The 27,173-nt window shown below is 38.3% G+C and overlaps 1 protein-coding gene across 1 annotated transcript in view; it reads right to left on the bottom strand.

Moving 5' to 3' along the window:
* Nucleotides 1-27,173, bottom strand: part of LOC134675650 (xanthine dehydrogenase-like) — a 47,765-nt gene that overhangs the window by 4,590 nt on the left and 16,002 nt on the right. The window contains exons 3-15 of the mRNA XM_063533980.1: nucleotides 23,920-24,080; nucleotides 22,132-22,544; nucleotides 19,291-19,514; nucleotides 17,384-17,486; nucleotides 11,849-11,976; nucleotides 10,059-10,349; nucleotides 9,515-9,808; nucleotides 8,644-8,841; nucleotides 7,940-8,241; nucleotides 6,022-6,205; nucleotides 3,890-4,085; nucleotides 989-1,758; nucleotides 449-641 (exon numbers count right to left, since the gene is read on the bottom strand). Coding sequence (XP_063390050.1) covers nucleotides 449-641; nucleotides 989-1,758; nucleotides 3,890-4,085; nucleotides 6,022-6,205; nucleotides 7,940-8,241; nucleotides 8,644-8,841; nucleotides 9,515-9,808; nucleotides 10,059-10,349; nucleotides 11,849-11,976; nucleotides 17,384-17,486; nucleotides 19,291-19,514; nucleotides 22,132-22,544; nucleotides 23,920-24,080 — 3,457 coding nt within the window. The remainder of the gene's footprint in view (nucleotides 1-448; nucleotides 642-988; nucleotides 1,759-3,889; nucleotides 4,086-6,021; nucleotides 6,206-7,939; nucleotides 8,242-8,643; nucleotides 8,842-9,514; nucleotides 9,809-10,058; nucleotides 10,350-11,848; nucleotides 11,977-17,383; nucleotides 17,487-19,290; nucleotides 19,515-22,131; nucleotides 22,545-23,919; nucleotides 24,081-27,173) is intronic.

The following is a 27,173-nucleotide window of genomic DNA, read 5'->3' as shown; positions in this document are numbered from 1 at the left end:
CAATTTACTACTTTTGAAATAGCATTGTTTACATCATTGTAAGCTTGTTGCTGTCGTTTGACTTTGAAAATAAGTGAGGTGTCGTCTGCAAACAATACTATATCATGGTGGGTTTTAACAAGGAATGGCAAGTCATTTATGTAGATAAGGAACAGGAAAGGCCCCAATATTGACCCCTGTGGTACACCCATAGAGACCAATGACCCAGGTGATCGCTGTCCATTCACATGGACCCTTTGTATTCTACTATTTAAGTAGGACTTAAGTAAATTCAGTGCCGATCCGATATGCTTAAAAGGTACCCAATGAATCGAGCTACAATAAGTATAAGCTCCGAAAAACTCATTGGTACGAGCCGAGGTTTGAACCCGCGACCGGATTGAAAGGCCACCAGCGCAGGTCTAGTGATTGCACTTTAGTGAGAAAAGTCTGTTTATCTAAAAATTACCTTTAGACCCCAATATTCCCACTGGATTAGGCCTGTTCCTACTGAAATAAACCCTGTAATCGTTCGGAATGTCCTTGGCGCCCATGATGTGATAATTCCACGTGCGATCCGTGTATATCTCCCCTTTGTGGTGGCTATACATAACGTCTTCCATCAGCCACAGAGACAGGCCTTGGACAAATGCTCCTTCTACCTGAAACCATTTAAAATATTTGTTCAAATGGCAGAACGGTTCAAAGGTATCAGGTAGGTATGTAGTAAAAAGAAAAAAAAAACATTCTATCGAATTGAGAAACTCCTCCTTTTTTGCAATCTTCTAATACCTAAACTGCAGAGACTATTATTATATTGCAGAGGGCAGCCCACGACATAGCCCTTGTTCGCGATAAATGGAGGGACATAGTTGTTGGTCACGATCCTCAGTCACGAGGGAACGACGAAGAAGAAGAAGAATACATAAAAACAGATAAATCTCCTAGACGGCATGTTGTTAATGTATGTCAAGATATCTTGGCTTCAGATCGATCTAAGTTTTCTTACCTGTCCCACGTCTAAAGCAGGATTAATGCTGCGACCAACGTCTTCAAAAATATCACCGCGAACAATATATTTCGTTCCCGTCAATACGTCTACCTCCACTTCAGTCGCAGCGACACCAAAAATCGGGTAATTCTTCAAACGCGGATCGTTTGGACTCGTTTCTGCGTTGGCTTGTAAAAGTATCCCTCTTACATCAGCTTCCATGACCACTTCTTCCCAAGTGGCATTCGGCATAGCAGCTCTTACTGGGGCCAACCTAGCCTTGATCTGCTCACAACTTCTTATGACGCACAAAGCGACACATTCAATCGTTATACTAGATCCCGTAGAATAACAATTGGGAGTCGCAAAATCATAAGAAGGTAGCACTGCGACCTTTTCTACGGGTATTTTAAACTCGAAAGCGGCTACTTGTGCTATTTTTGTATTGAGTCCTTGTCCAATCTCGACTCCACCTGCGTTTATAACAACGCTTCCATCTCCATGATACACTGAAACTACTGCTGAATAGTTTCCAAAATATTTCGCTTCATAAGACATATTGGATAGTCTTAAACCTCGTTTCTTCCAGCGATTTTTGGCATTGAATTCCTTGATATACTCTAGTCTTTTATTAAAATCGGATTTATCTAGGAACATAGAGATATAGTCGGGAAGCTGGTTGTCATTGGTTCGATAGTTGGCAAAGCGAACTTGTATAGGATCTCTTTTTAATTCATCCGCTATGTGTTCCATAATATGTTCAATTCCTGAGATGCCTTCAAAATCTCCTGTAAAAGATTATTTTTTTACACAAATAAAGGAAAGGTCAAGGGGTTAGAGGAACAAACAGTATCTATGTAAATTCCATACACCTAATTGTTTATCTTGTCTCGATATTTCTCTTAAGTACTTTACCTGAGCCATATTATTTTTAGGCCGTGCTTCTCGGTTCTCGCCATACACATTCAGTCCCGGCATAAAAGTCCCGGTAGCACTCCCTAACTACTTTACTGGCCTCATGCTAAAATAATCTAAGCAGATTAAGGTGATACTCGTAAATATCGAAACATTTGGGTTCAAAAAAGAAAATACAGATTGATACATAAGTAATACTTATACATATTTGAGCGTTTTTTTTATTTTTTGCCAGTTTTATATATTGTGACCTATTTTGTCACTTTTGTGTTGTTTCTACTCAGAATCACGAGCTCTTTCAATCCTAATGGGATAAAAAAATGTCCCAGAGTTTTTGCCTAAAGTCAGTCCATGAAAAGTCTGCAGCGGATTTGATAGCCCACGCAGTGCACGTGTTATTTTAAACGTCAAACTTCTATGAAATTATGACGTATAAATGACACTTGCAATGCGTGGGCTATCAAATCCGCTGCAGACTTTTCTTGGTCCGACTCTATTGTATTACCAATTGTACAAAGTTGTACAATAAAATTCCTTTAGAAATTTGTAAGTTAACGGATGCAAAATTTAAAACAGTTGTAAAACGAGCACTTATTGCTAGAGCGGTATCGTCTTGGGTCGTCCCATTCGTTTTTCGTCAAGTTCTTAAATTAGTCCTATTCTGTTTTCGTCACTCATTCTATATTGAAAGCCACCGACGATTGTGACGAATGTAGAATGAGTGACGAAAGTAGAATAGGACTAATTTAAGAACTTGACGAAAAACGAATGGGACGACGGGACGACCCAAGACGATACCGCTAGAGCGTATTATAAAGTTATAAGGACTATATCACTGATCGAGATATATGGAATGGAAAGAAATTGACATAAACCAAAAAATGTATATATAACAATTATGCAATGTGTTTGTAATTATGTATTTGATGTTTGTTGTGATTGTTTAATTTAATTTAAATTTAATTCTGTACAAATGTACTTTTTTGACCTTCATAGGTGCATTATGTTAATGCTTAAATTGAATAATATTGAAATTGAATTGAAATTGAATTGAAATTGAATTGAAATTGAATTGAAATTGAATTGAAATTGAATTGAAATTGAATTGAAATTGAATTGAAATTGAATTGAAATTGAATTGAAATTGAATTGAAATTGAATTGAAATTGAATTGAAATTGAATTGAAATTGAATTGAAATTGAATTGAAATTGAATTGAAATTGAATTGAAATTGAATTGAAATTGAATTGAAATTGAATTGAAATTGAATTGAAATTGAATTGAAATTGAATTGAAATTGAATTGAAATTGAATTGAAATTGAATTGAAATTGAATTGAAATTGAATTGAAATTGAATTGAAATTGAATTGAAATTGAATTGAAATTGAATTGAAATTGAATTGAAATTGAATTGAAATTGAATTGAAATTGAATTGAAATTGAATTGAAATTGAATTGAAATTGAATTGAAATTGAATTGAAATTGAATTGAAATTGAATTGAAATTGAATTGAAATTGAATTGAAATTGAATTGAAATTGAATTGAAATTGAATTGAAATTGAATTGAAATTGAATTGAAATTGAATTGAAATTGAATTGAAATTGAATTGAAATTGAATTGAAATTGAATTGAAATTGAATTGAAATTGAATTGAAATTGAATTGAAATTGAATTGAAATTGAATTGAAATTGAATTGAAATTGAATTGAAATTGAATTGAAATTGAATTGAAATTGAATTGAATTGAATTGAAATTGAATTGAAATTGAATTGAAATTGAATTGAAATTGAATTGAAATTGAATTGAAATTGAATTGAAATTGAATTGAAATTGAATTGAAATTGAATTGAAATTGAATTGAAATTGAATTGAACCACAATTGGCCACTCCAAGGACGCATTTATGCGTTAGAGGGAGCAAGTGATATTGCTATCTCATTCTATCGCGTCCCTTGGAGTGGCCGGCGCTGGCCCATCATCTAGAGGAGCCATTAGGTACCTGGAGCCCTCATAAAACAGTTGGTCGGCGCATCCGTGATGACCCCGAACGACTCCACTCTCCAACGGTCGGGGTTGTAGCAGTTCTTCAGGGATCTGATGGCGTAGGAGTTCTCATTCTCGTTGGAGCTCATACCGTCGTTGGTGTAGAAGGTCGCTTCCATGTATTGGATTTGTCCGTTTCCGTCTACACCCACCTAAAATAAAAACCGGGCAAGTGCGAGTCGGACTCGCGCACGAAGGGTTCCGTACCATAATGCAAAAAAAAAAACAAAAAAAAAACGGTCACCCATCCAATTACTGACCACTCCCGACGTTGCTTAACTTTGGTCAAAAATCACGTTTGTTGTATGGGAGCCCCATTTAAATCTTTATTTTATTCTGTTTTTAGTACAGTGAAACCTGGTTAATTGGCACCTGGATAAATGGAAAACCTCAATAATTGCAACCAAAAGTCCGGTCCCGGTCCCTAGAGACCAAAAGGCCTCTATAATTGAAATTTTGGAACCTCTATAATTGCAATCTAGGTTTTTGTGCTTTTCGTAATTTTGCCTCTGTAATTGACCACATCGCAACTTAAGACCTCTATAATTGACACTGTGCTAAAAAAATCCGTTATTTTTGCTCTTGTTTTTACCTCTATTATTGAAACGAGTCTTACTTCTTACCTCTGTAATTGAAATAATGTAGTTGTAGACAGCATAAACAATATTTTAATAGCAATTATCATTTTATTTATATCTCCATCCAGAATTCAATTTATTTATTGGGTATCTATAAACAGCCTGTAGTAGGTGAAATAGTTTTGATCAATAAAAAACAAAGTATGTTTTTTACATTCTAATAAAACTTTCTTCTACAATTCAAGGGATTTTTTTTAAACCTAAATGATAAGAAAAGAAAGTGGTAATTAATGTAGTGTAAAAGTGCAAGTATAGACAGAAGCAATATATAGACCAGAAACACAAAATGTAAGCGTGTAAATCTACTTTAAATGTTTATTTGCACCTCCATAAAAGAAATCTGTCAGAACGCAACCTCTATTAATGAAAACCTCTATAATTGACACAACGATTTTTTGAACCTCGTTAATTGGCACGACCTGCTTAAATGAAAAACCTGGTTAATTGACAAAAACTGGCCGGTCCCTTGAGATTGCAATTATCCAGGTTCCACTGTATTTGTTGTTATAGCGGCAACAGAAATACATCATCTTTGAAAATTTCAACTGTCTAGCTATCACGGTTCGTGAGATACAGCCTGGTGACAGACGGACGGACGGACGGACGGACGGACGGACGGACGGACGGACAGCGAAGTCTTAGTAATAGGGTCCCGTTTTACCCTTTGGGTACGGAACCCTAAAAAATGGTATTAGGTAAGCTGTTTTTACTGACAGCGGTTATATCAGCGGTCGGCAACCTTTTAGCAGCCAAGGGCCACATAGTAGTTAACGAAGATGACGCGGGGCGCACTTTGGTAATATTTGTGACTTTAGCAGACATTGTCAATTGTCAGTACTTCATACAAAATAGCCAGGAAGGCTCGCGGGCCGCAAGTGAGAGGTTGGCGGGCCGCTGGTTGCCGACCGCTGGTATATATAATACGCGGCAGATCACCTATGCACTGGACTGACCAAATAAAATCCGCAGCGGGTAACTGTGTATCTAATGTCTCCTCTACACGATGGGCCAACGCCGGCCACTCCAAGGGACGCAGCCATGTGGTAGAATGAGATACCAATATCACTTGCTCCCTCTAACGCATAAATGCGTCCCTTGGAGTGGCCGGCGCTGGCCCATCGTGTATCATCATAACTGTGCCAGACAGTCTGCCAACAGGGAGAGATGTCGGGAGATCGTGCGAAGAGCTCTGTCCGCCTCTACTACCTATGCGGACGCATCAACGTGACCACGACCGCGGTGACAAGCAAACCAAACCGAACCACCCTTAGTTTAGAGTGGAGTTTTGGCTGTACCAAATGATATTATCCACCGTTGATGGAATCAACACTCAGTATTCAATAAAATCAACTGTTGATTTGACGTGGATGCGAAATCTGACAGTTGTACATGTCGAATTTGGCCCCAGGACTTTTACGTTTATATATATACATAGATCCTATAGAAATACCTCATAATCTAGTCTAGTGTCCGGTCTCTTTCCAATAATCCTCATAATATCTGGCATCCTCATGGCCATTCGGCAAGGCCTGTTGAGTTTGTAGGCCACTAGAGCGGTGGCCGTGGCAGCGAACATGTGCCTGAAGATCTTGCAGCCAAATGCACCCCCACAGCGTCTCGTTCGGACGATGACACTGGCAGAAAATAATTTGAGCTTTTGGCAAATTGGCACACCAAGTCAGTAGGAATTATTATCGTTTTCAGTCCGCAAAATTCCAAATAACTCCGACGGAAGATCAGGTCATTATGCTGAGACAGGACAATTGTGTGGCTTCATTCATGAATAGGTATCTTGTTTATTTTTCGTTGTTTTGTTTATTGTGTGCCGTAAGTTAAATACTCGTAATGTTCTATCTTAAAATAAGTTTTTGGTAAAAATTTCATTTTTGGTAAGTACAAGCTTTTACCGTTCAACATTCAGCAAATAGGCCACAAGGGCACTTTTACACGTCAACATTGAATTTACATAAAAGCAAAAATAATAACATCAACAATTTTATAAAATAAAACTAACAATTCAATCTAACGTATTACAATTACTAAGAGATGTATATGATGGTCTCTTAATGTCGAATTACATACAAAATACAGATAAAAAAACACACAAAAAAATCTATAATATTTAGAGGTGTAAAAATGTCTCTAGGTGTCAGAACTATAAGATTATATAGTTTATCAAGTTATCCTTAGAGATGTATAGGGTCTCCAAGAGTCAATATCCTGTATAGGTAATTAATACATTCATTAAGAGAAAAGAAACATACGAGAACAGAGTGAGGCGTCTCACTGTAATTAATTAATAAAAATTAAGTTACTAAGTATAATAGCTCGTGTTAGCTTAAACAGACCAGTCTCCACAAACAGCACCCGTTCACGAGTATGACGCGTATCTCAGCCATCGCCTCCCTCAACCTTCATTCGGGAAAGCGGCGACCCGATCAACGACGCCACCGTAAGCAAAGACTTTTAAGCGAGCATGACATGTTCAAGCTACCGGCCTATATTAATATTAAAATAGTAATAACATGTAGCTGTAAGACACGGCATTTTGTGCTCATATGTTACATAAAAAGACAATATAGCTTCACATAATTACTAGTCCGTTGACTGTACTTTTCTTACGACAGACAACTAATACTCATCGAGACAATTCTAAACACCCCTAACACAATTAGGTTGCGTTGTTTCATCACAGAGTTCCTATTGCCACCTCCTGTCTCCATCATCAGATCAGCTCGATGGTACCATAATATTGCATTGTCGTCCGATTTATACATGCATGCAAAATTTCAGCTCAATCGGAAACCGGAAAGTGGATCAAATTTAACTTGCACGATTTGATTACACACAGACAGACAGACAGACAACGGTCAGGTGAAACTAAAAATAAAATAAAAAGCTTGTAAAAATAATTTGAGCTTTTGGCAAATTGGCACACCAAGTCAGTAGGAATTATTATCGTGTTCAGTCCGCAAAATTCCAAATGACTGTGACGGAAGATCAGAGCCAGGACTATGCTGACTTGCTGAGGCAGGACAATTGTGTGGCTTCATTAATGAATATCTTGTTTATTTTTCGTTGTTTTGTTTATTGTGTGCAGTAAAAATAATGATCTATTTTAAGATTTGTATGGGAGAACGACCCTGTGTCTGGGCACCTAATTTGCCGTCTTTTTTCTACAGACCTATGCTTTGCAGACTATAATAACAAGGCAGGAGCTTATTGGATTTTGAATCGACCGATGACCGACGTTTGATTTAAAAAATAACCATATTGTTGCAAAACTTGGAAGAAATTAAAACATGGGAAAATAAATCTTTTTTACGGAAATCTGTTCAGATTCTATGAAGCATCAATTATTTACTTACGCATTGTAAGGTATATCCAACAACAACGCGATCCCTGCCTGAGTGACTCCCTGCCACTGCGCCGAACAGTCCACCTCGTAACCATTGTCCACAGGCCTGGTCACCGTGGTATGGAGCTCCATCGTGTGGTGGTACTGGCGCGGAGAATAGAATTGCCCCTTGATCACCCTTTGCACGTTAACCCCTCGGTCTGTGGGCTCCATGCCAGGATATGATACTAATCTGTTTTCGAAAGCAGGCGCGTTAATGGCGTCCTGTATTGTGAAGATAATCGGTTTTTTGGATATGTTTTTGTAGTTCACCTTGAAAAAGAAGAAATAAGCAATTGAAGAAAATTTAAGGAGCCGCAGGGGTAAAATATATGCTTTTTTACGAGCTGAAATACCTGTTTAGCTGTATATAATAATAGTGAGCCTATTTTGAACTATTCTGCTAGCGGATTCGTCCCAAACTTTGCAGTTTATCGGTCCGATTTGTGGAATGCAGAAGGCCTTTGAACTTAAGCGAACATCGCAGGAGTTAATATACCACCAGACCAGTACCACCTACCACGCTACCACGTTACCACGTAGACCAGCACGGACAACGCAACATGACTAGAAGATACTTTTCTACTATCAGGAGAATTAAAGGAAGTAGCAATAGTACCTAAATAAGGTATAGGCATAGACTAGGATTTCTTGTCTGTGGGTCTAGGTATATACCTTTACGAGACATGCCACTTTGTCTGCCAAGACCTGAGTTTCAGCAACGACTAAGGCCACAGGCTGGTTGTAGTAGAATATTTTGTCGCTTGCCAAGAGTTCTTCATCTTCAGGGATAATTGGCTGGTCTCCGCGACCGAGCGTATTTATTCCTGGTATATCTTTGGAGGTGAGGACAGTGATGATGCCGTCGATTTTCTGGAATAACAGTGTCATCAGCAATTCACTTAGGTGCCTACTCACAACGATTTTATTAAAAAAAGTTCACTGAATGCTTAATGTAGTCCTTCTGGTTCCGTCTAGTTTTTGAATCCTAAATCGCTTAAATCATGGTTTCTTTTTGTTCAACTCACATTTCACATAATTCCTTAGGTATTAGGTATGAACCGATTTTGATGAAATTTAACATGTATAAAGCTTAAGCCCTGTGAGTAAATAAAGGTTGTTTATTTTTTAGAACTTAGTAAGTAAATAAATATACTTTATAGCACCACAAAAGAAAAATTCAATAACAGATTTACAACGTAAATAAAGGTAGCTTTATTACACAGTCCCGAATAAAGAAATTATTAAGACATTTGCCAAAAAAGGTTCTCTCCTAAATGGATCTTTATGTACAGTCGCCATCAGATATATCGGAGCGGCCAAGGTGTTCACAATATCTGAACACGCACTCTAACACCGTTACAATAGAGGCGTGTTCAGATATTTGTGAGCACCTTGGCCGCTCCGATATATCTGATGGCGACTGTACAATTTTACCCCGGGTCAGCTATGCGCTTGATTCGGCATTTGTTAACTTCTTGAGTTAAGTTAAGTTTTTAAATGCATATGCACAAAGTATTTAAGATTAAAGAAAAATACAACTCACGAGGACATCGCTGTAGTCAATAGACTCTATTTCCCCCCGCGCAATCGTAGCCATAACAAACGAAGCAAACACTTCCTCAGCTATAGTCGGGATATCATCATTATACTTGGCTTCTCCAGCGCATTGAATGAGACCCTCCTTTTTCAAAAGCGGCTGGGTTATAGGGTAGTCAGGTTTGTTTGTGTCGTACTCCTGATAGCTCCGGCTGACAGGTGGTCTGTCGTCATACGAGAGGGTTGCTCCTGATGCGTATATTGGGTTTAGGATTTCACGTGGACACAGGTTAATGACGCACTGTTAATTACAAAAGAACAGTTCCGTTTATTGGCGACAGGGTAAAATGGGTAACATAGACCGACCGCTTAAATGAGTCCTCGTCTGCGCGGTACGGGGGTGCTCATTTAAGCGGTCGGTCTATAAATGCCCTCCCTGCGAGCGGAACGGGCTCCGTATATGGTATAATCCCAAAACCTCCCTGGCAACGGGAATGCAGTTATTTTTTAGCCACCGTGTAGTTGGATGATTTTACGGTCCCAATACTTACCTTATAGAATAAAGCTAACGCCACTTTCTTCCTATAATGCGGGCTTGGCTCCGGTGGGTTAAAGTCCGGATCCACCTCCTTCTTCAAGCAATGCAGGGCCCCCTGCAATGTCTCATTCGTGAAAAGATCCCGTCCGATCAAGAAATGCTCTGTATTATACGCGCGGGTAAAGGAAGGGTTTATGCCCCCGTAGACGATGGAAGCGGTGATGATTTTGTGGTCTTTGGGGTCGAATTTGAAGAGGAAAGCTCCGTTGACTTCGGCGTGCGCGTTTTGGGCTTTTGGTCTTATCTGCGATACAATAAGTGAACATTACTTGTTTGTTGAGTGTTGAGTATAATGATCTTTAATTTTTAAGGCCCGCTTGCACTATTCCACTAACCCGGGGTTAACCAGTTAAACCTGGAGTTACCATGGTTACCAGTACAATTTGACACTGAGTAAACGGTTTAACCGCATAACCCCGGGTTAGTGGGATGGTGCAAGTGGGCCTTACAAGCATCAGAAACGACTGCGAACGATGCTATTAAAGTCAAAGTCAAATATGTACTTTATTCATGTAAGTAGGCTTAGTGCTTGTTGCTTAGTGCTTAAGATAATTATCACTGATAATTTATCAGAGCAATTTATTGATGTTAATATTATTCCATAATAATATTGGATTATTATACAGATCAAATTTAATACTAAGAATTTCCCAAAAAGATCGTCGAACATAAAAAATGTATAAAAAATACTAGATAATCTAGAATGATTCCAGAATAAAATCTAAATGTCAAAAAAAACATAACTAAAGAAATACAATACATTGGAATATCCATTTCCTCGTCATTAATCAAATATACCTAATAAATAATTAATCGTCTCGATCTATTAAGCTTAGCATAAATTTAAAAGTGAAAAAATTACTGGCTTGAACTCACGGCCTCTGGTTCGATACTCCAGCGCTCTCTCTGCCATCTGTACCCAAGACAGTAATTTTTCCACTTTTAAATTTATTCTAAGTATAATGATCTTTGCCTATCATTCTAATAACAACTCTAACTTTCGGTCATAGAGGTTATCGACTAGCAAATTACTTATTACAGTGGAATCCGTTTATTATGACTCGGCTTATACTGACCAACCGCTTACTATGACGCAATTACTGTGCGAAGTTTGGTTTTTATATGAAATTCTTTGTGGCAAAGTCGGATAATATGACTTCGCTTATAGTGACAAACCGCTTACTATGACCTATAAATCCTGTTTTCATGAAATTATGTCCGATTCGCTGGTTATACTGACAGATTCGCTGGTTTTCGTGGCCGTCACCACGTCTTTCCCTGCGAGGACGTTTTGGGCGTAGGCGTGGTACGTGGCATGTAAGTTGTTTTAGTTTTGATGCTAAATGACAAGTTGATAATTGGTACAAGTTTAAGAAAACTCATCTTTCACAAAGGAGTTTGAGATTAATTTGGAAAAATTAACGAAAATAAGAAGTTAATCAACTATGCTTTATATGACATCCGCTTAGTATGACATCGTCATTATAAGCGGATTCTACTGTATTACTTATTACTCATATTTGCCTAACCTCCTAAGGCCCAAGGTCCTACCTATAGTACTTATTCAGTTCAATGAAATTTAAATCATATTCGATTGGAACAGAGTTGCTTTTCCTTTGTTTCGTTCAGTTTTTGAACAACGCAAAATCAACTCTATTTCCTACATTGTAGGTTCGAATTTCTGTGGCAAATATTTAATTTTTGATTTGTATGGTTGTGCCTTAGGAGGCCAAGTGCGCTTACCTTGTATGTAACGATCCTGTAGTTTCTGGACAACGGTGGCAATTTAATCGTTGTCATTACTTTGCCTACTATATTTGTGGTCAGAAATTCAGGAAGACCCATTTCTGTCTGCTGCATTCTATGGTCCACTAAAAATTCAAGGTAAATACTGTAGACCTACGTATAATACAAGAATAAATTAGATCAAACCCACGCAGTTAAAAGGCAGAGGTCAAATGCGTGGCGTGGCCAGATGGCGTTAATAACATATCAGTGAAAGAATAAGGATCAAATTCAAATGGCGTTCTAAGAGTGTTAATTTTCTGTCGAAAGATGGCAGTAAATTTACAGTGGCAATCCGCCTCTATAGTAGTATACCCTATAATGGACGTGGAACCAGTAATGGGACAAAAAAAACATAATTCCTCTAAAATAAGTATCTAAAAGTAGTTTATAAACACTGGCTGTATATTATCATAAATAAGAGTCCTAAAGCTGTTTCAGTTTGAAGTTTCATTAAATTTGGTTGTTTTTTAAGAAATTGGCGTCAACACAAAAGTTGCCGTGTCACTGAAAAAAAATACCACTACGAATTCTTAACAACTTCGCTAAAGCCCCCTCCAGACTATGCGCGTGAATCACGGGCGAAGCCGCGAACGCAAGTGTGGCGTCGATTTCGCAGATTGTTCACGCCTTCGCGCCTTGTTCTCCGTTTTTTGTCGGTATTTCGGCCCGCGTCAAAGGAGACGCGAAGCGCGAACTTGCAAGACTCCACATTACACAATATTTTGGCTCCTCTGTGGCAAGATAAATATGAATTATATTATGTTAAGCAGCTATATTTTACGGTTTTACAATAAAACAAAATGGAAAAACAGCTAAATCACGTATGATGCCATAGATAACTAACAGTTAAACTCGATCAGCTGATGCTTTTCCGCCATATTGCCGCAAACCAAACTGCGAAATCGCCATGAAGTGTGCGAGTGCGGAGTCATACGTCAACTTCGCGATATGTTCGCTCCGCGACGTCGCGCCGCGATTCACGCACATAGTCTGGAGGGGGCTTAAGAGAGGTGAGTTAATTTATTAAATTTTAATTAATTAATACTTGATTAAAACTAGAATGTGTTTTGCTAATTGCATTGACCATGAGATAAGGTATAGAACACACTATGTTGTGACTCCACAGATGTAAAAAAATAGTGGTATTTGGCCCAATCCCATTATAGGAGCTGTAAAACTGCGTACCTCCTATGATGGGACAATTGACAGAATAATGCTTGCCATGCCATAATTTCATGTTTAAACAATACAGAAGTAAAATGTAGTTATGAAATATGTCAATCAGGAGGTATATTCTCGGACTTCGGATAAATTAATATCGTTTTTCCAAACTTTTATTTAACTTGCCCTGTTAGTTAGTGTGGGTCCAATCTTGGTAGCTGAATTTGAGCCACTTTTCGATTTCCGATTCAATTGAAGTTTTGTGTAAGTATGCAAATCGGATGATAATGCAATATTATGATAACATGGACCTGATCTGATGATGGAGACAGGAGGTGGCCATGGGAACTTTATCGCAATAAACCCTAACTAATTGTGTATGGGTATATTGGGTATATTAGAATTGTCTCGATGGATCTAATACAATAATAATTGGTTGTGGAAAGAAAAATACATTCAGCGATAAAAGCTACAACAACAAAAATAAAAGCGACAAAAATTGATTTTTTTGCCGTAACTTATTCCCCATTTCAATATTTTATACTGATAGAGCAATGTCCATTATAGGGGGCCCATTACTGGATCCACGTCCATTACCGGGGGCCCATTACTGGAGCTTTGGTGTCCATGACTGTAGAAAAAAAGCATAGTTTTAATTTGTTAAATATGTGGAAACTAATTACAGTATCTTTGATACAACACGCCTAAAACATGAAAGACCGATAGGACTTTCATCTTTTAACACGCTAAGCGGTAGACCATTTACATGTATAATACTGGAGTAAGTTATGTAACGCTGCCATACATGACCCAAATTTTTTTTATTAAGCTATGAGCTTCACCACATCTGATATTAGAGTAATTCTAAGCATTTCTAGCCTGGGAGGCAAAAAGACGCGTGCGTCTAGTCGGGGAGGGTGGGGATCTTTAAAAAAAAACCTATTCTGATCCTGGTGGCTACATAGACTGGTCATATTTTTCATCAAAACGATTTCGACTGGCAAAGCATATTACATTTTGGCAACCGGGTTTTTTAACCTAATTAGACCCCCCTGAATCCGAATTTGCCGGTTGCTCGATCGAAATCTTGACCGGAAGTGAGATATTTGACATTAAAGGTCCCTTTTTTTAGTTTTTCATAAATGACTCTTAAACGGAGGCGCATAGCAAAAAATGTTCTATTACATAAGTAATCTGCATAAAATTGCCTACAAGAAAGATTCAGTACAATTTTTCGCTAGGATCAATATTCAAAGAGATATTAACGCGGGAAATTTAATTATAATCATTTCTAAGGTCCCTTTTTTTAGCTTTTCGTAAATAACTCATAAACGGTGGCCAATATCAAAAAATATTGTTAAACGATAATAATCTACACAAAATTTTGAACAAAACAGATTCAGTACACTTTTCGCAGGGATCAATATTTAAAAAGATACTAAAGAGGGAAAGTTCTAGTATAATGAATTCTAAGTTTCCTTGTTTTTATTTATTCGTTAATAATTTGAAAAGTATGACTCATAGCAAAAAAAATCTTATACCTAAATAATAAACATAAAATTTCCTACAAGAAACATGTACAACACTTTTCGCTAGGATCAATATTTAAAAAGACAAAGCAGCGGGTAAGTTAATTATAAATAATTTTAAAGTCCCTTTTTAGTTATTTGTAATTTTTGTAAATAACTCGTAAACGGTGTCCCATAACAAAATAGGTTTTTGAAAATAAATTATCTACATAAAATTTCATCCAAAAAACATCTGGAACACTTTTCTCTAGGATCAATATTTAAAGCGATATTAATGGAAGAAAGTTAATTACAATCAGTTCACAGGTCACTTTTTATTAGTTTTTCGTAAATAACTCGTAAACGGTGGCCCTTTGCAAAATAATATTCTATATAAATATTAAACATAAAATTGTCCACATAAAAGGTTCTGTACACTTTTTCGCTACGATCAATATTTAAAGAGGTATTAAAGGGGGTAAGTTCAATAATCAATAATAATTAATTTCCAAGTCCCTATTTTCAGGTTTTCGTTTCGTAAATATAAATGGGGGGGGGGGGGGAATGGTCATTGTTTGGCTATGAGGGGGGGAGCTTTATCTCCGAAACTACTGGGTTTACCTATAGATGACAGGAAGACCTATTAGAAATATGCAAGTGCGAGTCGCACATTACTTAGTTTTTGAACGGGTTTTTTAATGGCAATTCACTCGCGTTTCACATATAAAAAATACGTTGTTGAAATTTGGGTAATGTACGGAACCCTTGAAACGCGAGTCCGACTCGCACTTGGCCGGTTTTTTCCTTTTGAGGTACGGAACCATAAAAACTAAAAAGAAGTGACATGTGAATTGATCGTAATGAACTTTCTTTCTTTAATATCGTTTCAAATATTTATCCCAGAGAAAAGTGTTCATTATGTTTTCGTAGAAAATTTTATGCCGATTTTTTATTTACAAGAACATTAAGGACTTATTTTGCTATGAGCCTTACTTTACGAGTCATTTACGAAAACCTAAAAATATGGACCTGGAAATTGATTATAATTAACTTACACCCTTTAATACCTCTTTAAATATTGAACGTAACAAAAAAGTGTACAGAACCTTTTTTGTGGACAATTTTATGTTTAATATTTATGTAGAATATTATTTTGCAAAGAGCCACCGTTTACGAGTTATTTACGAAAAACTAATAAAAAGTGACCTGTGAACTGGTTGTAATTAACTTTCTTCCATTAATATCGCTTTAAATATTGATCCCAGAGAAAAGTGTTCCAGATGTTTTTTGGAGGAAATTTTATGTAGATAATTTATTTTTAAAAACCTATTTTGTTATGGGACACCGTTTACGAGTTATTTACAAATAACTAAAAAGGGAATTTAAAATTATTTATAATTAACTTACCCGCTGCTTTGTCTTTTTCAATATTGATCCTAGCGAAAAGTATTCTACGTGTTTCTTGTAGGAAATTTTATGTTTATTATTTAGGTATAAGATTTTTTTGCTATGAGTCATACTTTTCAAATTATTAACGAATAAATAAAAACAAGGAAACTTAGAATTCATTATACTAGAACTTTCCCTCTTTAGTATCTTTTTAAATATTGATCCCTGCGAAAAGTGTACTGAATCTGTTTTGTTCAAAATTTTGTGTAGATTATTATCGTTTAACAACATTTTTTGATATTGGCCACCGTTTATGAGTTATTTACGAAAAACTAAAAAAAGGGACCTTAGAAGTGATTATAATTGAATTTCCCGCGTTAATATCTCTTTGAATATTGATCCTAGCGAAAAATTGTACTGAATCTTTCTTGTAGGCAATTTTATGCAGATTACTTATGTAATAGAACATTTTTTGCTATGCGCCTCCGTTTAAGAGTTATTTACGAAAAACTAAAAAAAGGGACCTTTAATGTCAAATATCTCACTTCCGGTCATGATTTCGATCGAGCAACCGGCAAATTCGGATTCAGCGGGGTCTAATTAGGTTAAAAAACCCGGTTGCCAAAAAGTAATATGATTTGCCAGTCGCATCAAGAAGGAGAGCGATTTTGAATTTTTATGTCTAGTCTAACAAGGGCAAGTTTGGTATCATTTTCGTATAAACCAAAGACCTATAATTCATTGCTGATATTTGTTTTTTTCAGTTTCATAGTAATTTTACAAGAAAAACGTAAAAAGGTGAAAAAATTGGTTGGAGATTTTTGCTACGCAGAGCCGAAACTACAAAAGATAGAAAGTTGAAATTTGCACACTAGATTACATTTATAAAGTGTACAAGAGATAAGAAGCGATTTTGAGAAATTCAACCCCTAAGGGGGTTAAAAAGGGAATGAAAGTTTGTTTGGGGTTCAAGTTTTATTTTAATCTAGGAATTTGAAACTTCGTAAAACGATATATTATTAAAATACAAGTAAACTAATTTCAGCGTTTTTGAAAATTCATCCCCTAAGGTGGTGAAAAAGGGGTTGAAAGTTTGTATGGATATCAAAAAAATTTTCGAACGCGGGACTTGAATCTTTGTATTTGAGGATATTATTAAAAGACAGGAAAACTAATTTCAGCGTTTTGTAAAATTCATCCCCTAACAGGGTTAAAAAGGGTTGAAAGTTTGAATCCATTACAAATCTTGAAATGCTTAGAATTACTCAAGGAACATATGTAATGAAGCTCATAGCTTAATAAAAAAAAATTGGATCAACTTTATAACTGCCTCCGCTATAAGGGAAAATCATAAATGCTCCAAATTTCCTCTTAAATGTCCCATGACTGGTGCTGTTACTATATACACTCTATTCTCTGTGCTTATAAGTACCTAGTGTTATAATTGCTCCAACACACGAAAACAGAAGGAAAATATCTGACTGAAAATCTGGATGCTCATGTTTCAGTATAAGATTCCCGGCTAAGGTGCCAATCTGCAAATAACAGTAATATAATAATAATACAGTGGAATCCGTTTATTATGACTCCGCTTATACTGACCAACCGCTTACTGTGACGTAATTACGGTGCGAAGTTTGGTTTTCATATACAATTCTTTGTGACAAAGTCGGATATAATGACTTCGCTTAAGTGACAAATCGCTGACTATGACCTATAAATCCTATTTTTATGAAATTATGTCCGGTTATACTGACACATTCGCTGGTTTTCGTGGCCATCCCCACGTCTCTCTCTGTGAGGACGTTTGGTGAGTGCGGTGTTTTAGTTTTGATTCTCAATGACAAGTTGATAATTAGTACAAGGTTAGTAAAATTCATCTCTGACAGAGGATTTTGAGATTAATTTGGAAAAAATAAGAAGTTAATCAACTATGCTTTATATGACATCCGCTTAGTATGACGGATTTGTCACTTCCCTTCGATGTCATTATAATCGGATTCCACTGTAGATATACGTAACTATAATCGTAATTTACAAACACCTAGCCTTATTATTATGACCTAACTCAGAACTGCAGACTTGCAGAGTAGACCTGGCTAAGGGTTAAGTCGGTTGACTTAACCCTTATGTTGCGGCAAGCAAGAAATTACTTACTTAGGTACTCCATTGGCTTAGCGACCCAAAAAGAGACTTTGCCCTCTGACACAAGACAGCGCCACTTTTTAGCAAGAAAGAATATTAAAAGCTAGAAAGTTAACCCAATTTCATGGTAGATGGCGCTGCTCTGCAAACATCGCGCGTTATTTTTGCAATATTCTTTGTCCGTTATCGAGTAAACATCTTACTTGTTTAAATATAATTTGTGTTGGACATTCTTATTTCATTAATATGAATAACTTTACACCTTATGTATTTAAAGATAACATTTTTTGCACAAAAAATGTTCTGGAGGCCAATTTCACAAATTAAAATAAAATATCTAAAGAGCAATAAAAATAGATCAATTTGGTCGGGTCTTTAACCTTGCCAGCCGCCTGCAATTTTTTTTATAAAAAAAATAGGTACCGATTTGAGGCAACTTGATATTTTTACAGGGTATTATTTACAATTAAAAAAATAAATCCCATAAAGATAATTTTGGTGGGACTTTCTGCCGCCAGACGATCTAGACAGTTACATAACATGCGTGCGAGTGAGTACCTATAGTGTATAGGTACCTAATACGTAACTAATCTAGATTGTCCCACCAAAATGTTTAATCTTTATGGGATTTTTTTTTAAGTCTGCTGCGTTCTTGATAGCCCACGCAGTGCAAGTGTTATTTATACTATACGTCATAATTTGATAGACGTTTGACGTTTAAAATAACACTTGCACTGACCGGGCTATCAAAATCGCTGCAAACTTTTCTTGGTCTAACTCTACCTAGGTACTTATAATAAAATAATGTTCTCAAAAAGACAGATGATTTTGGTATGTACGAGTTGACGATGTAGGTAGTGTCCCAAAAGCGACTGAAATAATACTATGCTCGAATGAAGTTATCCAAAACATGGACAAACTACCGGGTCCATATTGGGTAGCATAATAATTGATTGTCCTAATGTAATGTTACGCATAAAACTCATTTCGCATAATAGTTATTGTGCTGGAAATATTAACATTTCTGAAAAATTATAACACAAACCTAACCTAACCTACCCTATTCTATACAACCTATGCAAAATATTTTGGAAAATACTTCCTGTTTCAGCTGGAGAAAAAATATGCGAAAAGAGATTTATGCGTAGCATTATTATGCGATGAGATAGGATCCCCAAACTACCTAGTACTTACGTTTCTCACTGGTATATGAGCAACCACTTCCAGGTGTTTCTTCAAAACTTCCAAGTACCAGAAATCATCATTCGTCTTGCTTAATACGTTGAATAAGTTTAAAGTATCAGTTAGGGTTGTGTTTGCCCCAAGAACTAAATTCACGTCCAGATAGTGCGCGCGTAATTCGGCCACACCACTTATATCAATCAGAACTTTGGGGAAATACTTTATTGGATAAGCACCTGTAAGAAATATCACAAATTGTGTTTAAATCCTTACAGTCAGAAGCAGTGGCGTAGCTAGATGATATGGCGCCCGGGGCAGGCACCAAATTTGCCGGAGGGCCAGATTACCATCCGCATTTCACACTTCACTGTGGTGGTAAATACGACTGACGAAAGTATCCCTGCTGTGCCTTTGGCAAGGCGGAGAGGTAGTCTTTTGCCCATTTTGGCGCCCCCCCTTGGACGGCGCCCGGGGCACGTGCCCCCTCCAACCCCCCCCCCCCCTAGTTACGCCACTGGTCAGAAGTTGCTAAGTGGGCCAGGTGTTCAAAATGATCGGACGCGACTTATTGTTAAGAAAGAGCGTTTCAATGTTATTTTGAATACCTCGCCCGCTTAGCAACTACTGCTGCGGACTGTAGGTAGGTACATAGCCAAAATGGGAAAACTGGCTAAGTGCGTGTCGGGCCACGCATAGGTACAGTGGCGGATTTGCCCGGCCTATAGTTCGTTTTTTTAGCGTTAGAAAGAAGGTAAGCGATCATGACATGTCTTTTAATTGAAAAACGCTGTTTAAAAATCAGTAACTATTGTAAGTGATCCTATTAGATTCATAATTGTTACATATTTTCCGTGATTTATTTTTAAAACATGTTTTCAATTAAAAGACACGTCAAGATTGTTTAACTTTTTTCTAATGCTAAAAAAACGAACTATATTTTTTTTGTCAGAGGTAATCCTCATTGGATACTGTCGGCCCGGTATCCGGGAGCATGCCCGACGCGGCTGTGCTGGAGATTTTTCGCCCAGCCGCCTACGGACTAAACCTCTCCATCCTGTAAAGTTTAGGGGCGGCAGTCTATAGATGGGTGCTGAGAAAGGGGCCGTTAGTAGTTACTTCAGGGCCTGGGGCCTAGGGCGGCCAACACTGCAAATCCCCCACTGTTTAGGTACACGCATAATGGAGGGTTCCGGGGAAGGGGAAACCCTATGGCCTGGGTACCGCAAAAAACCAAAAAAATGAAATTTCGTTATCTCTGTCTATCTATCACTCTTAAAATTTCTAGTTTTCGTTTTTCACGGTAGGACTTCTGCGATGTAAATTGAAAATCGTAATTAGATTCCAAAAAAAGTAAGACAATGTTGCCACGTTTTACTTTTTCGCGTCTTGTATTTATGTAAAAATAAGTAAATAAAAATACTTTTTTTAAATAAAACATAAGTAAATAAAAATACTTTTTTTAAATAAAAAATAAGTAAATAAAAATACTTTTTTTAAATAATAATAATAATAAGCCCGGAGGGCAGCTTGTGGCGAGCTGTTGGGGAGTAACGACCCCACGGACCCGAGTGCTCCCGAGAGTCGGTCAGGGTCTCCGTCTCCGGCGTATCTTCGTCGGCCGGAGTGGACCCCAAGGGGACCCGCAGGACTCTCAGCTCTGGCTTGCCTTCATTGGCCGTCCAGAGAGGAGTCGTTAGAGCTATATGCTCCAGGGGTGGAAGTGTTAAAGGGCATAACGCCGCGAGTAACTTCGGAGAAAGCGCAGCACCACCTCTCGACACCCCTGAGCCGCTCACGTCGGTGTTGCACCTGGCCGTCTTTACGATGGCGCATCAGGTGCCCATCTAACGAGTGGCGAGTCACCACCTGTCTCGATAACTTGTGCAAACAGTGTTATGGCAGGTGTCCGGACTTCTTTGCAATAGCCCAGTCTTTTTCCACCCAAACTTAAACCATAGACCAGTATTCTGACCATATTCTTTACAATAGCTTCCAATGCCTGCTGAAACCGGTTCACGGATATTTATTGATGTACCCGTGAATGGGTTCCAGCAGGCGTTCTACATGACATCAAATCTCTCCAAACGGCCTCTACGTGTTGGATCCATATCCCCACGCACGCCTTACGCTACGTCTTACGTAGGCGAACAACGCGCGAACGCGGCGCGGCGCGGCGCGGCGAAATCAATCCTTTGATGCCCATAGAAGTGTCCTACGTAAGCGATCTCGTTGCGAACGCGGTGCGGCGCGATTTGCACGCGAATGTCAGGCGGCGCGGCGCGGCGCGGCGGCGGCCGCTTTCGCCGCGCCGCGCCGCGCCGCGTTCGCGCGTTGTTCGCCTACGTAAGACGTAGCGTTATAAATGACCGGGCTCGAAAGACCCGAGAGTTTTAAAACGGAGATACAAATAATAATAATAATAATAAATATTATAGGACATTCTTACACAAATTGACTAAGTCCCACAGTAAGCTCAAGAAGGCTTGTGTTGTGGGTACTCAGACAACGATATATATAATATACAAATACTTAAATACATAGAAAACACCCATGACTCAGGAACAAATATCTGTATCATCATACAAATAAATGCCCTTACTGGGATTCGAACCCAGGACCATCGGCTTCGCAGGCAGGGTCACTACCCACTAGGCCAGACCGGTCGTAAATCGTAGGAGTAAAATTACCAATAAATAAATTATCTTAGCGTGTTTATTTATAAAAAGGAATTTACTATTTTACAAACAAATTATTGCAGTGGCAACATTGTCCTACTTTTTTTGGAATCTAATTACGATTTTCAGTTTAGATCGTGCTCGTCATTGAATAAATTTACTTTTAATAAAATCGTACCTCTAGAAGTATTCCCCGCAACCAACATGTAGTTATCATACCCCTGAACGTCATCCAGCGCTGAAAATATTGCTTTAATATTGTTAACTCTGAACCACACTTTATCATCAGAAATCAATATCTTCTTGGTCACCGAATCATCATTGCTCGTCGTAACTTTTGCATTTATTAAACACCATTCTTGTTCATCATCTTTGCAGGTCCCACCACACTTTTTCCCTGATTTTGGACACAGTAAATTATCAATGTCTTCAATATCTTTAATCTTGCTTAATATTTTCGGGTCAGGGTCCACTGCAAAGGACTTGAAGGCCTCTAGAATGGGTCTGTACCCTGTACACCTGCATAGGTTGCTGCCGAATGATTTTTCGATGTCTTCTTCAGATAAATGATGTTCTGAACTTTGTATCAAGCTAAAATTTAAAAAAAGTCTGTTACTTACATCGGAAGGAAGGACATGATGACGTATAAGAGCGTTTTCATATTGGCCGACGCGACTGGCGGTTTTTCTGTATTTATTTATTTAAGAAATCAGCATGGCAAAATAAGTCGGACTTCATGCCACAGGGCATCACACACTTGTTTATGATGTTGGGCCAATAAATAATTCAAGTTTGAGACCTCGACCGCCGTCTTGAGAAGATACTATCAAAAACTACACCTTTAGGGTTATAATTGCCCAAATTTAAACAAAATCTGAAATTTCGCGGTTTTTTCGATTACTTATTGACAAAGTTGCGTTCGGCGCTCGAGATCACAAACTTGGATTAGGTATTCATGGGGCCAACATCATGTATAAGTTTGCAAAAAATCAGAACTACCGGATTTGGCGCAAAAGGGCCACGTTACACAATTCGACAAAGTTACTGGATTATTGGCACTTCCGATAATTTCAGACATGCCGGACGCCTCAGCCTTCGAGCAACACCGGCTTCCGACACGTGTTGCTCGAAGGCGTCAGCTCATGCAGCTATCGAACAGAGAATTTGTGTTTGTCTGCGTACATGATTAATGATTACCTATATGTGTAGGCATAGTGTTTGCTGTAGTGTGCGTGACTGCTGAAGCAGGTGCGGCAAGCCGTTGGAAGTTTACAGCGAGTAGCAAAAGTGCATATCCACTTTACGTTTTAAATGAATTCTAGTTTTTACTGTGACAGTTATCCGCGAACACGACTAGAGTTGGTGTAAACCAAGAAAAGTCTGCAGCGATTTTGATAGCCCACGCAGTGCAAGTGTTATAATTTTGAAATTACACGTCATAATTTCATAGAAGTTTTACGTTTAAAATGACACTTGCACTGCGTGGGCTATCAAAATCGCTGCAGACTTTTCTCGGTCTGACTCTAAAGGGGCCCACAGATTACCAGTTCTCCCGACGATATCAGCCTGTCAGTTGTTATTCGGAGCTGTCAAATTTTGCGTTTAACTGACAGGCTGATAGAGTCTGTGTGGAAAGAGAAGAGCTTAGTCGTGGAATGTATGGAGCCCAATACATTCCACGACTCTTCTCTTTCCGAACAGACTCTATCGTCCGGCGGACTGTTAATCAGTGGGCTCCTTAGTGTAACCAGAGGGGCTACCCCGAAAACCGATATTCGCAAATTGCGGGGATCTTTCTCTTTTACTACCAATAAAGGCGTAATAAGAATGACAGAGAAAAATTCCCGCAATTTGCGAACTTCGATTTTCGCGGTTATAGCCGTGTCGTATCGTCAAAAAAAAATTAAACAAAATAAATTCATGATAGACCCGATAAAATTGTGTTTTAATATGGTTATAAACTTACCTATACATACTCATAACGAACCCAGGACTGCAATATCCACATTGCGAGCCGAAATAATGGTTAAGTCTAGTCTGGATGACGTTGTAACCTTTCATTCTGTTTCCTATGCCTTCTATGGTGGTGATGTCCCATCCTTCGCAGGACAATGCTGCAACTAGGCACTGTAAAATATACAGGATGATGATGTAAAATAGACGTGAGCAGGACTAACACTGCGCATTTCGTAAACTATAAGCAACTGTTTCGTATCGGTATTAGTGAGGCTAACGTAATTTTTTTAGTCGTATTGAATAATAAAAAATAAGTTCAAAAACTAAAACCCGACTACTGCAAATCGCGCTCTAAAAAGTATGAAACAAGATAGAATTCTTATCTGAAATTATCAAGCAAGAAATTTTGTATATATTTACAGAGATTTAGAGGATAGCCGTGGTCGTATGCCACATTACTTTTAAGTTTATAATCGTGGCATATCCTCTGAATCTCTGTAAATATATACAAAATTTCTTGCTTGATAATTTCAGATAAGAATTCTATCTTGTTTCATACTTTTTAGAGCGCTATTTGCAGTAGTCGGGTTTTAGTTTTTGAACTTATTTTTTATTTAATTAATTTTGGGGTCATGATTTCGTTACTAACTATTTGAAGTCACTTTATATTACTTTTGCGAGGGCGTCCTCAGTACAGAAATGCCGCCGCCGCCTATATCGGGCTACGCCCGACTGCTTTAGTATGAAGGCGCCGAAGGCGCCCGGCTTTGGAACGCGTACGTCGGGCTCCGCCCGACTCTTTTAGTATGAGGGCGCCGAAGACGCCCGGCTTTGGTATGCGTACGTCGGGTTACGCTCGACACTTTTAGTATGAGGGCGCCGAAGGCGCCCGGCTTTGGAATGCGTACGTCGGGCTACGCCGGACTCTTTTAGTATGACGGCGCCGAAGGCGTCCGGCTTTGGAACGCGTACATCGGGCTCCGCCCGCCTCTTTTAGTATGAGGGCGCTGAAGGCGCCCGGTTTTGGAACGCATACGTCAGGCTACGCCCGACACATTTAGTGTGAGGGCGCCGAAGGCGCCCGGCTTCGGAACGCGTACGTCGGGCTACGACCGACTCTTCTAGTATGAGGGCGCCGAAGACGTCCGGCTTTGGAACGCGGACGTCGGGCTACGCCCGACTCTTTTAGTATGAGGGCGCCGAATGCGCCCGGCTTTGGAACGCGTACGTCGGGCTACGCCTGACACTTTTAGTGTGAGGGCGCCGAAGGCGCCCGGCTTCGGAACGCGAACGTCGGGCTACGCCCGACTCTTTTAGTATGAGGGCGCCAAAGGCGCCCGGCTTTGGAACGCGTATGTCGCTACGCCCGACACTTTTAGTATGAGGGCACCGACGGCGCCCGGCTTTGGAACGCGTACGTCGGGCTCCGCCCGACTCTTTTAGTACGTATCTTGTAAAAAAATTGACTGTTTCATACATTTTGGCTAATTGGACTTATTCCTATTCACGTTATAAAATGTTGCAGGACATTAAAAAAACACCATGTATAGCGGCCAAACAAATTTCTTTAGCATATCTTCTTGTATCGCCGTAGTCGCGTAACACGCGGATAGAATCCAGAGCGCTTGTAGATTCATAGTTCGAATCATGTTCGAATTACCTAATCGATAAATTAATGTTTTATCTGGCGCATGCAAGCAAAGCCGGGTGCAAAAGCTAACAATATTTATATATTTGAAATGTGCTAATTGAGCTCTTTGAAATGATGTATAACACGTAATCATTACTTAATTTTATTTTTTTGGTTCGTGACTTTATGACCTCTAGAGGGCGCCGTGTTCATTTTTTTGTGACGCCATATAGCATATAACCAGCGGACGATTAAGACGATTCGAATGACACATCGTTTGTTAAATTATAATAAGTACTTTAGAAGTTTCCCTCATATTCCAACAGATGAACATACTTACTTACATACCCACATACATACCGGTCAAAATCATAACCCTCCGTAGTTGGGTAAAAAAGTTATTAATTTATTTACGACATGCATGGTCACCCTAGATTAGAATGCTAAACTACCGATATTCTGTGTCAAATAGAATGTCATCACGGTCTGGTTACTTTTGAAAACTCGTATCTCACTCAAGTTTGTCAGTTTATTTTCTTCGTAAAACGCTGTCATTACGGTTAAGGAGGTTTTATGTTTATTAATTAGGTCCGGTAGGGTGACCATGATTGTAGATAATTAAATTTGCCCTCACCAAAAAGTAAAAAAATAGGAAAAAAGTGTGGTTGATTCATCTAAATACAACGGTGATCAATCAATTATCAGTTACTGAGTGTGCAGGATTAGTCCTGCTCACGTCTCATGAATCACTCTGTAGAGGTGTACATGTACCGGGCAAGTGCGAGTCGGACTCGCGCACGAAGGGTTCCGTACCATAATGCAAAAAAAAACCAGAAAAAAGCAAAAAAAAAAAAACGGTCACCCATCCAAGTACTGACCACTCCCGACGTTGCTTAACTTTGGTCAAAAATCACGTTTGTTGTATGGGAGCCCCATTTAAATCTTTATTTTATTCTGTTTTTAGTATTTGTTGTTATAGCGGCAACAGAAATACATCATCTGTGAAAATTTCAACTGTCTAGTGTAAGATTCATTAAAATTACTAATTATTAGAAACTGATTTAATGAATTAAAGAGTTGAATAATCATTGGTAATCTATAATTTAATAAATTTAAAAGTAACGTGATTGATAGTTGACCTTTGTAAATAGAAGGTAGTTGGAAGAAAGAATAAAAGACGACTGGCATGGCGGTTAACGGGCATTCGGTTAGGGGCAGAGGTGAAGGGAGGACGATTGTGAAGTAAGGTGATTGCAGATTGAACTGTAACGGAATATTGTGATCAAGAAATATATTGTTGTTATGAAAGAAGGAATTTTTATTATACATCAGAAGTGGTAAGTACCTACAAGTCACTATGGTATTCCTGAATGTATTATATTATGTAGGTATTAATATTAGAACTGATCGAGTTAAATCTTAATTACCCAATTAATTTGTTACAATAGTAACAGTGGTGTAAAATTATTATAATTATATACCTATACATATATTAGTAACACTTATATTGGTTGTTGTATTGTTGAAATTAATTATCATTTCATATTTCCTATGTTAGGAAGTTTATGTTTAACGAGCGCTTAGAAACAAAGACACCGTTAATTTTATCAAGAACAAAATAATTGGGTAAACCC

This window comes from Cydia fagiglandana, chromosome 22, assembly GCF_963556715.1.
Source record: "Cydia fagiglandana chromosome 22, ilCydFagi1.1, whole genome shotgun sequence".
NCBI lineage: Eukaryota > Metazoa > Arthropoda > Insecta > Lepidoptera > Tortricidae > Cydia > Cydia fagiglandana.
This window is presented reverse-complemented; position numbering and strand designations above follow the sequence as displayed.